Source organism: Perca fluviatilis, chromosome 7, assembly GCF_010015445.1.
Source record: "Perca fluviatilis chromosome 7, GENO_Pfluv_1.0, whole genome shotgun sequence".
Lineage (NCBI taxonomy): Eukaryota > Metazoa > Chordata > Actinopteri > Perciformes > Percidae > Perca > Perca fluviatilis.
In genome coordinates, this window is record NC_053118.1 from 6,302,187 (window position 1) to 6,314,288 (window position 12,102).

General features: G+C 39.1%; 1 protein-coding gene across 12 annotated transcripts in view; it reads right to left on the minus strand.

The window, feature by feature from the left end:
* adgrb1a (adhesion G protein-coupled receptor B1a) overlaps positions 1-12,102 on the minus strand; it is a 215,833-nt gene that overhangs the window by 8,476 nt on the left and 195,255 nt on the right. For 9 of the 12 annotated variants that reach the window (XM_039805661.1, XM_039805658.1, XM_039805650.1 and 6 more), the window contains 4 exons: positions 10,873-10,971; positions 6,425-6,596; positions 2,978-3,073; positions 2,586-2,625 (listed from right to left, as the gene is read on the minus strand). In XM_039805661.1, coding sequence (XP_039661595.1) covers positions 2,586-2,625; positions 2,978-3,073; positions 6,425-6,596; positions 10,873-10,971 — 407 coding nt within the window. The remainder of the gene's footprint in view (positions 1-2,585; positions 2,626-2,977; positions 3,074-6,424; positions 6,597-10,872; positions 10,972-12,102) is intronic. The other 3 variants (XM_039805660.1, XM_039805656.1, XM_039805654.1) reach the window with 1 other exon arrangement.

A 12,102-nucleotide genomic window follows, 5' to 3' on the forward strand; every position in this document is an offset into this window, starting at 1 on the left:
AGTACTCTGTTACAAGTAAAAGTCCTGCATTGAAAATGTTCCTATGTAAAAGTCTGTAGTATCATCAGGAAAATGTACTTAAAGTGTTAAAAGTAAAAGCACTGCAGCACCTCAAATTTGTACTTAAGTACAGTACTTGAGTAAATGTACTTAGATAGATTACACCACTGGCTTCGAGTAACGCATTTGCGTCTGAACTACCAGCCTACCGAACCAATCAGCTTCCGGGGAGGAGCTACTGGCTATGAGCGTTATTTAGGTGTGACGGCCGTGACTGGTTGTTCAAAACAACAATGGCGGACATGATGGATGAAGGTTCATCCAATCACCGACCAAAAGTGCCTGCCCTTTCCCAAACAGTTTCCAGTGACGGCTTCTCAGATGTTTCTGTGTTAACAAACCATCTGGTGTGTCAGGTTAGGGTCACAGGGGGGCCCTGACCACATTATTCATTCAAATCACATGTATTGTGTTGTTGTCAAGGTAACAACTAAAATACAAATGTATTTATTAATATGCATTTTGTAAAACTACAATGTCTCACAAAGACAGGGTGTAGCAATTATCTTGGCTGGTACTGTTATTTAGTCTCACACAGATAACTCAGGGCTTTTGGGGCCACTGGGACCTGGGGCCCCGACAGCAGCTGCAAGCTTTCCTCAGTCAATAATCTAGCCTGGGGTTGGACAAATACTGAAGCAGCCCTCTACAAAGACTCAATAAGTTTTTCTCAGTACTACTGTATCTAGCTCTAGAGGTATGAACCACTATGTATAATTGTAAATGAACAATTTTTTAGCAATAAACACTGGTTAAGCTATGGTATAAAAATATATTGGTATCTGCATTTATATCAGCAGTTAAGTAAGAAGGCATTGTAGTTCAGACATGACAAATGTTTTTTTGAGGCAACATAGAAACAGTGTCACCATTATTACCATTGTCACTGTAAATTAGAGAGCAATGACAAAGTCACAACTGTGACCAAAATAATCAAAACTCTTTATCACCCTTCAAACACTCACATCAGTCTAAACCTGCTGAGTGCTGTAAAAAATTAGACAACAGCGACAACAACAATAGGAACTTGTTTGTTAAAGGGTAACTCCTTCTTTTTTCAACCTGGACCCTATTTTCCTGTGTTGTGTCTAACTGACCCAGAATTAAGCAAGACCGCTGCTGTCGGCAGTAGCGAAACATGATGCGTTAATGGGCCATTGTGCACCTACATCCATTGAAAGTGCTTGTTTTACCACTGACATGCGTAAACAAGTAAGATCATTTTTGTTTAACATGAAACTCGCTGTCGCCAAACTCACCAGACTCTATTGAAAGAAACAGTAATTTTGTCATCGTAGAACACACTTCATGCAAAGTCGACAGAAACAAAATAAAATTATCAAAAGCCGTCTTGGTTGGTCTTTCCACTGTTCCAACAATCACCATTATAGTTTGCTTGAGATTAACCCTTATTTCACCCATTTACATGTAAACTGGCTATATACACACTAAAAGTACTGTTTATTTTAAATTGAGTTAGTTTGGCGTAGTTTTTTATTTAGCTGTTTCTGTTTAAACAAAAAAGATCTTACCCTTTAAGGAAAAGGTCTATCTCTGTTGGGATCCTTTCTATAATGTTGTCAGACACAATAATAATCAGAGCCTGTCAGTGGTAAAACAGACTTTTAGTGGACGCAAACTAACAATGCACATTTGCCATATAGGATTACTTTACAGCGTTCTTGCTCAACACTGGACCAATTTCAAAGATTGTTGTTCACATTTGTCACTTAGACACCAATGCATGGGAAAATAGTGTCCATGTTGAAAAAACTAAAACGAAATTACCCTTTAGAATATCTCAACTGGGAGTACATGGCTGACATCGGGCTTGCCTTGACCCTATGACCCAACCTCATTTCACTATAACAACTGCTGGCTTATGGCAGGATGCATATCCCATACCATGTCGAGGCGGGTAAACAACATCAGACAGCACTATATCCGCAACACTAAATATCTTACAACTGCTCTCTGTGCTCCCACTTTCTACTCAAAAAGAATCACCTCTCTCTGTTCTTTTCTGTCTTTTCTCGATCTGGCCTGTCTGTGTCTCAATAGCTTTTCTGCTTCAGATGCTTTTCTTGATATCCTGTCTCAAGAGATAATCACATTTTCACTCCCAGTGGATATCACAGCAGAGCCAGTATCTGATGCGGGAGGGACTTAATTATACAGCGGCAGTGTAGGAGAGACTCAGACAGCCCTATTTATCTGCATATAACTGCTAAGCACACGTTCATCCCACTCCCAACAGCCTGGGCTAAACTGCCTTATGCAGCATTAATGTGCAGTATTTCTTGTCAGAACAGCTTGTTGGTGAAGGGAGGCTACTGTGATGTTGATTGTAAGACACAAGTGCAGAACTGAGGGGGAACATGCCTCACATCTGTTCCGACAACGCTGAGGAATTTGAAGCAGTCGAAATACAGAGAAGAGGCACAAAGAGACATCTGTAGCGTTTGAATAGCATTCCCAAAAGTCAAGTCAAACACAAAATCTAACACACTCAACCCGTAGCTTACCTGATCTGCAAGCCATATCCACATCTTTCTCAAAGTCAGTCTGAGGACAGAAGACAATACATATTGTATTTAGTGTGCACCCTGCCAGTAGGGCTGGGCAATATGGTGAAAATATCACAAATTTTAGATAATCATTAGTAATGTGGATATAATAACTAAGCAGGTAAAGGGAACAGTCTGGTAAGTTCAGAAAATGACATCACTTTACTGTAATGCAGAATTTAAAACCAGGAAAAGAAAACACTTGTGTCATATCACAATATTACAATATCAATTCAAATTCAAACTACTCATATATCGAAATCGATATAACATCGATATATTGTCAAGCCCTACCTGCCAGTATTGAATAATAAGGTGAAACTAACAAACATATGAATATATATTTATACCATGAGCTGAGCATGGCCATTCTGGAAAGATCCTCCTGAATCTCCATTAGCGTCCTCCTGGCGGTCAACCACACGGCACTTCACTGCCTCCTGAACCTGTCGCAAATCATGAGAGCACAGATCACAATCTTAGTACTGGTAGTATGTATAAATATGACATTTCAAATGAAGAGTTTTTGTCTAGAACCACAACTCAACCCAAATTACCCCATGATCAACATGTGTGCCATGATCTCAAAATGTTAAGTCCTTAGAGAGTGCATCTTGTATCTTGCATCAATCTGTTTGTTTTGGTGGGAAACCCCTGACCTTTCCCACAAAAGAATCAGTACACAACAATAACTAAGTGAGTGGCCTTTTATAAAAAAAGTCTAAAAAAGTCTACAGTCCTCGTAGTCCTAGAGGCTGCAATGTTCATCACACCACGGAAAAACTAAAGTATAGGACCAAACGAACAAAGAAATCTTTAAAATTAGCCAGGCTAAAAGGTCTGGGCTACAACTTTGTCTAGATGGCTGCACTAAAAGCTGAATTCAAAATTCAACATTCAAATCAAAATGCCTCACCCCTTCGAGAGCCTGATTGTGTTCAATGTCATGGCCATCTGCACTCCCCCCCATACACAATGGACCTCATCATGGACCATGTTGCATCATGACCATTTTGCTAGAGACAAAATGTGAGCTAATGGTAATGCTAGAAGTCTCCCAAATAATTAATCATCCTCCAATTTCACTTAGTTCTACTTTTCTATAGTGTCAATACAACTCATTGCTACAATGTTTCACATTAAAAGCCTTCTAGTAGCTTAGGGGCATGATCTTTCCCTTTCGTGGCAGGGTTGTAATTTATGAAGTGTTGAGTTCCAGGAAGTAACACGGTTCAAAAGAACAACACAGTAGATGTGATTAGAATCATTTAGTGGATGTTTCTGGTAAAAATTGAACTCAGAGCACCTGAGTTGTGAGGATGACATAATTATGTGGTTTTAGTGCTGTAGAAATGTACAAATTCTTCATTTATCAGTAGCCTAAAGATCTTGGCTAAAAGATTGTCTTGATGCCAAAGTCCTTGGGGGTCATTAAACTAAAAAGGGTTGATTCCACTGACGGCATGTATGTGCCCAAATAATGCCATGGCCATCTGCAAATTAGATGATCGTGTATGCAAAGTTCACATTTTAGCGTTCTATAGGTGAGCTCACTGACATCAGCCCATTAGATTCAAATATTTCTTCTTAACACGACACTTTTGGCCGAATGGTTTTGTTATAGGAAAGGTTAGGGGTTTCCCCTCCAAAAAAACACATGTACACACATGCACTATGTAAAGTCTTAACATTTTGAGATCATGGTGCTCATCACGGGCCATGGACCATCGTGACCATATTGATCAACGGGTTATTTTGGTTGATGGTGGTTTCAGACGAAAAGTCTGTGGGTCACAAAAATCCTTGTACCAAAGTGTTGATTTAATAAATGGATAGACTGACTGAAGTGACATACCAGACTGTCCTCAACAAAGAAACATCAGTATAGTTTGATTGTGCAAGCAGCTGATATCTCCGATATTTACGTTGGTTGTTAGGCAGTGACCTCTAGTGGCCGTAGTAATTATCGTAGGAGCAAGCCAAGAAACAAAGGATGAAGTAAGGTGATGTAGTATAGGACCCAAAATCTGCGTAGGTAGGAAGGTCGGGCAGGTGGATAGGTCAAACAAACATAGGACCTTCTCCCAGGAGACCGGTGTTTGTCTCCCGTGTGAAACCAAAAGTCAATGGCGACTTTTTTAGTCACGTAGTTGGTGAAGTAGTTACGTTGAAGTAGTATCGTCCGTGACTCATTTTAGGCCAAACAGTGATCTTTTCCTAAACCCTAATCAACTTAACTCCGTTTCACACTGCTAAATACTTGTTTAAAAACGGCGACTGTTACTTTATGTTAATGAACGTTCTTTACACTTAAGCCATCGCTAAATTAGTTGATACAAAGCTCAATAAGACTATCACCTCCACACAACTCTCTCTGTATTTCAGTCATATGATTAAAACTGCAACCACGTTCACGTGTTACGGTATGTGATTATAGCAGCTATAGTGCGGCTCTTCAAGACGTTAAATAGAACGGTCATATATGTTGTTTTGGAAGTCATTGACAAACAACCTAGTGTGTCAATTAGGTATGACAACGTGTTTCCCATGATATTTATTATAAAACTGATCAATACTGTGCTACCTTTCATGGGAAAAGCATAAACTGAATTCCATATTAGTATACAAAGGTTAAAGTGCGTTTATAGCCTCAAATTACTCTACAAAAAAGAAAAAAAAAAACTAGTCTCGCACAGCATTCCGGGATGGAAGAAAAACGTGCTCTGGTTTATTGGCATTTCTTTAAAGCGCCCATATTATGGTCATTTTCAGGTTCATAACTGTATTTTAAGGTTGTACCAGAATAGGTTTACATGGTTTAATTTTCAAAAAACACCATATTTTTGTTGTGCTGCACAGCTCTCTCTCACTGCTGCAGCTCCTCTTTTCACCTTGTCTCTGTTTTAGCTACAGAGTGAGACCTCTTTTCTTCTTCTTCTGTACTATCTTTGATTGCACTCGCACATGCGCAGTAGCTCAGATGTAGATCATGTCAGCTAGCTAGCTCCATAGACAGTAAAAGAAAGGTTGTTTCTCCAACTTCGGTCAGTTACAAGGCAGGATTAGCTAGGAGACTTCTAAACGAGGGCGCACATGTAAGTAGTTCTTTTGTAGATTATGGTGAATTTATGTGTGTTGTAGCAGTGCTTTGCTATTGAGAACGAGGTAGCATGCTAACGGTTGCGGTTAGCCAGCTCGTTTTGGCTTGTGACGTAGAAAGCAGTGCAGATTTTGAACAGCTCACCCGGAGACTGAAGGCAGGACAATTCAGAAACCGTATCTCACTCTAAACAGCATGGATGGATTTTTTTCAAAGTTTGTATGCGTGTGGAAGCACCAGAGACACAAAATAACACCCCAAATCCCAGAAAAAGTGACTTTTTCATAATATGGGCACTTTAAAGCAATCACAATTGAGACACGGTGCCTCCGCAAAATAGCCTCGGGAAGGAACTTGTTTTGATGGAACATGTGTACGTTCAAAAGTTGTTTCAGTCGTGCAACAGAAAACTCTGATTGGACAGATAGTCTAGCTAGCTGTCTGGATTTACCCTGCAGAGATCTGAGGAGCAGTTAACCATAGTCCTCAGAAATCCACCGGAGTTCAGAACGCCAACACAAAGAAAGAGGAAGGAAACGGACATCCGGCGGATCTTCCGACGGCACCGGAGCAATCTCGTAAATGAAACATCATCGATATACACTAGCCTCAAACATATATACTGTATATATATATATATATATATATACACATATATATATATATATATATATAAGTCAGTGGTGATGTGAGGTACCTCTCTGCGCAGGATGCAGTGTACCATGACAATAACGAAGCCTTCCAGGGAATCAAATACAGCAAAGAGGATCTGGAAGAGCGCAGAACGCCGGTCTGTGATGGCGAGGACAGCTGACATCCATGTGAGGGCCAGAAGGGGCAAAACCACACAGGAGCTCCACAGTGATGCCCTGCAGGATGGGAAGGGGAACCACAGTCAAGGACAGCACTACTAAACCTTTGTCAACATGACACAGGGGAAGCCTACAATGTTGTCTGACAGTTATGCTGTAAGACATTTGATATTTGTCGTTAGCTAACATTATTAGATTTTTTTTTAACATTTAAGGCAGGCTTCCAAATAAAAGAATTCAAAGAGATAAACTGGATTTATGTCCCTTTGTAAGATTAAAAACCGTAGAAAATGTAATCTAATGCTAATTGCCCACGGTGTTACCATAGTGTTAGCAGCCTTTAACTCTAACCATGCATAAATACATGACGTCACAACAAATAATTATGTTACTATCACAGACAAAAACATACATCCATTATCTGCAGATATATATGTTCATAATTCACATATATTACATGCATGTATGTTTAAGATGGTTCAGACAAACCAAAGAGGATCTAGTGCCACAGGAAAGAGAAGGAATGATGGTGAGCAGTGGGGAAAAACGAGTGTAATGAGGCTGAAACAGAATGCAAAGACAAACAGAGGCAGAGCAGAGAAGGACAGAGAGACAGAGAGAGGAAGAGTCTGAAGAAGTGTCCCGTTGCTCGCACTTGCTGTTGTTGTTCTTTTTTTCTGACTCTATTTGTTTTAATGTGCACATCAAGAATGAACGAGAACAATATGATTATTTTACTGAACCTATTCAATAGGTGCTAACATTTATTTTTAGTTAAATAATATACCAGATGTGGAAAAAGTACTTTATTCAAGTACAATGTTCCAAATTGTACATGCAACATTGCAATAATTCTTCATTATTATAAGACAAAGTGATGCATTCAAAAGTTTGCTATAATGTCTCATGATAAATCTAACATAGTATACATTTCCACACCAAGGGTCAAGTCTGTTTGGACATATATATAGTCTTCTTTTTTACTATAATTATTTCAACATTGCCATTCTTTTGATCAGTGTAAGATGCTGTCAATCCAACCCCATGCAGGGGTTTTCACATTAAAAAACCAAAAAGAGATGTTTTGGTACATCAGTTGCTAAAATGCTATTTAATGTTTAACATATGTGCAAGAAGTGTTGAGTTTCAATGACTTAGCTTAGCAACAAAACAACTGAAACTGAATTAGCAAGTGACAGTTTCATAAACCTTTGAAAATATCTGTATTGTTGTACTCTGCATAAGGAATAGTATGCTGCATTCGTGTCACATTAAAATGTCAGAAAACCCCATTTTCTGGCTTAAAGTGTTTATAGTAATATCCAAATAGTGTCCAACTAGGACTAATGTATGAGGCAGGTGAGTACCAATCCCTGCAATACGTGACTTATCAAGCCATGGTGACACCATCACTACAAATCATGCACTAATGGAGATTTCATAAGGGGAAATAACAATTTTAATTATTTACTGTCTATCAAAATAATACTGCTGGCGATAAGACTTTGAAACCCACCACTCAGACTTTAATGGCTTTAAAGGAATTACCATTATGATGAAATATTGTCCATTCGTTAGATTGTCTTGTTCAATTGCTTTTAATGCATCACATTTCCTGAAGCTCATCATCTAGTTTGCGTTTCATAAGGTATTCTGCAATGTAAACTGTGAAACAGATGCATAATGCCCCTCCAAAATGTAGCTAAGTAAAAGAACAAAGTCCAACAAATGGAAAGCCATGACTGTGACCCATAAAAGAAGCAGTATAAGAACTCTGCACAACTTAATTAAAAGTACTTTGTTGCTTTCCACCTCTGGTAATAAAAAGGACTGGACCAATACAGGAAATGGTTTTGCTGATGTTGGCCATTAATTTGATGTTGACCTCATTTGAAATTTGGATGTGTCTCATTATGTGAATCCTGTTTCAGAGGCTTTTCCACCCTGCCCATAGTAACACTCAAAGAGACTTTGGTCAGTTAAAAATGCTGAAGATTGGCACAACGCATCAGTACTGCTGTGAAAAGGGCTGAACGGCTGAATTCTACTTAAAGGATAATTCAGGTTCTTTTTTCAGTCTGGACCTTGTTTTCTATATTCATCGTTTATGAACTACACATTAATTGGCTGTAGACCTACAAACTACTCCATTTGAGGGAGTGCTGTTCTCCAATACAATCCACTGAGGACAGGAAACATTAAGTTACACCAAAAGGTGATCACAACACAGGCGCTCACCCAGTATCACACACACATGGTATTAGATATGCTAATACGACGGAGTAGTACTATGTTCATGTTTGTGATATTTTTAAATGAATGTTATTGATTAATTATTGATTATTCCCCCCCTGCCTGTTTAAAGAAAGTTTTTCCTTGCCCCTGTCGCATCAAATGCTTGCTCTTGTGGGGTAATTGTTGGGTCTTTGTAAATTATAGAGGGTGGTCGAGACCTACTCTATCTGTAAAGTGTCCTGACATAACTTTTCTTATCAATTGACACTATAAATAGAATGTAATTGAATAAATACAAACCACACACTGTCAGTCTGTTACTGTAGCAGTAATTAGCTGTGATTTTCGCTGACTCCACTATCTTCACCTGGCATTACAAACTTGTGAAACATGTCAACACAAGTACAACACAGAGTGATTACATGTAGTGGGTAATCTATTGATGTTGGCCGGGCCAGACAGGAAAAAAAAAATCCATACAATACTAATTAAATCGTGTAATTACAATAGAGGCTGACGAGGTTGTAAAACCTATGGATCATGATGGGACCAGAATCAACATTATTATTTGAACATTTAAAAATGTTGCCTATTGTATTTACATCTACCCATATCATTTAGGAAAAGACTCAACATAGGAACACTGGGGTAGAACGAAATCTGGAAAAGTGGCATGTTTGGGACGGGACAAGGTGACGAGTTACGGGACCATAATGCGACTGGAAGAAACATTATTATTTGAATATCCGTATCATTTAGAAAGAGACAGTAAAGAAATAGATCAAATAAACAGGTCGGGAGTAAAAGTCAGTAGTTATTTAATTATTTATGTATTTAGTTCTTTTTCTGTGGATGTAGTTTTGTTTTATGTTTGCAATGTTTAGTTCTAGTTGGACAATTTATGGGTTACACTTTTGTGTTGTGGCTGCTGTAATATGTTTTCTTTATTCTTTATTTTGTGTAGAGTAGAGTATGTTGTGTAGACATATGTTTTGTGTGGACATTGGACTGGAAGCTGTGGATGAAATTACTTTTGTCTTAGTGTCTTAATGTAGTTCCCTGTGGGATGGGCCACTTAATAAAATCACATCATATATCAGTAGTGCCTAGGTTGGCAACAATAAAGGTCATAGGACCATGATGGGACTGAAAAAAACTGAATTTGAATATTTCAAAGTGTTGCATATTATATTTAGTATATCTACCATAGATTAAGATTTAGAAAGAAACTTGGTGTGTGTGTATACAGTATATACACATTACAGACTATGAAGTGAAATGATGGGTACTAATTGTTCAGTCACAGTTATTTAAAACATAGAGAAGCTATTTAGAGGTTCTGGATTGTAGGAGAGAGCAACACTCCCTGCAAAAAAAAACAAACAACAGAGGCAGATAACTCCACTATGAACTATTAGAACAATAGCAAAAAGTAGGGACCAGGGTTGATAATAATGTAAATGATCCATCTAGGCACTTATAGATCACAGCAAGAGACACACATACGAACACGCACAGACACACACACACACACACACACACACACACACACACACACACACACACACACACACACACACACACACACACACACACACACAACCACGCGCCTATATTACCAACAGTGGACTGTCGGGCTACACCTATCAAGTGTGGACTTCTATTTCTGAACATTTAAAAAATACAAAAATAGAACATTTACTTTTAAGTTTTTTTTTTTTTAAATCTTACTGAAAATGTGCTTTTTAATGTTTTTTTTTTTTAAAGAAAATGCCAAGAGGGGACTTGCATCTTTGAGCGATATTTTCATATTAAAGAGAGGAACCCACATACACACACACACACACACACACACACACACACACACACTCTCTCTCTCTCTCTCTCTCTCAATCATCAATCACATATGCATAATTATTTACATATATATAGTTAACACACAGTTTCACCCTGCCTGTCAGTGCATCAGGAAGAAGAAGAAATGACAGAGGGGTAAAGGAAAGAGAATCCATCAAAGTGAGAGAGAGGAAGGGAGGCATACAGTAGAGGAGAGAACAGGGATAAGAAGAGTTAAGGAAAAATAATTAGCGGGACTAACATGGCGTTACTGGTAGCTGTGGTGGAAACGTCAGCCGAAGAGATAACTCCGCACTTGGCACATTTGAGCGTCATATTGTACAGTGGCACTGTCATCTGACTGCAAAGTCAAATTAACACGCTGTAACATACACAAACAGATACAAATGCACCTGCACACAGACTCGCACGGATGCACGTGCGCACGCACACAAGCACGCACAGACAGTCACGCAAACAGTGAGTCACAGTGTTTCTCGCACAATCTCTCTCTCAGGGCTACAGTCCAACCGCTTTTGTGTGTTTTTGGGGTGTACCTGTGTGACTCTTTGGGATAGGGGAGGTGGGGCCAAGACATACAAAAGACTGGTTTGATGATTTAAACGAACTGAGTGTAGTTCACCCACTCAACCATGTATCTGCTTGTCATACAAAAAGGCTTAATCTCAAAGCCTAATTTCATGCATTTCATATGCCGGTGGAGGATTTACATCTCTGCTGCTCTGATTATGATAATGTGCTGGATGTGCCTCCCCCCTGGTCATCTCAATTTGTGCTAACTGCTTATTAAGAGCGATGCCATGTGGAAATGCAAAGATTTACACACACAGTAACATTTCAAAACCTCCACTCCGTCAGTCACTACAGTCGGCGTTCACAAAGGAAACATCCTGCTCCAGTTGTGATGAAACAGTTACATAACATCAATACATTCAGTGTATTAATTTTGACAAGTAATTTAGTAATACAAACTGCATGTGTTCCCTTAGGCTACATTTACATTTCTACGTTTTGGTTTTTAAGCAGAGTTTTGAGCCAAAAGCGATCTCCGTGCACACAAGTGTTTTAATGTCCAGTAGAAGAACTAATCTCTGTTTAAACTAACGCCCAAACCTCGTATCTCATCAAAATTCTGGTATACTGGGCATAAACAGGAGGCAGCGTGGAGACTGCTGGTAGTTGCCATGGTAACGCTAGCAGCTAAGTCTCAGAGAACGAGACGTTGTGACCCAATCAGGCGGAGAAAAATTGGCGTCATTGTCGGTGTTGCCAAAGGTCTCCGTTTTTGGCTGTTGAGACTGCAACACAACCCCGCAGATTCCAAACCAAAAAGGGTCAGAAGTGTTTTCAAATTTCTCCGGTTTAGGGGCTCGGAAACACCAGAGAGATGTAAATGTAGCAAAAGATATTAGTTTTTAAACCAAAACGTAGCAATATAAATGTAGCCTCTCTCGCATTTCCAGCTCTATCT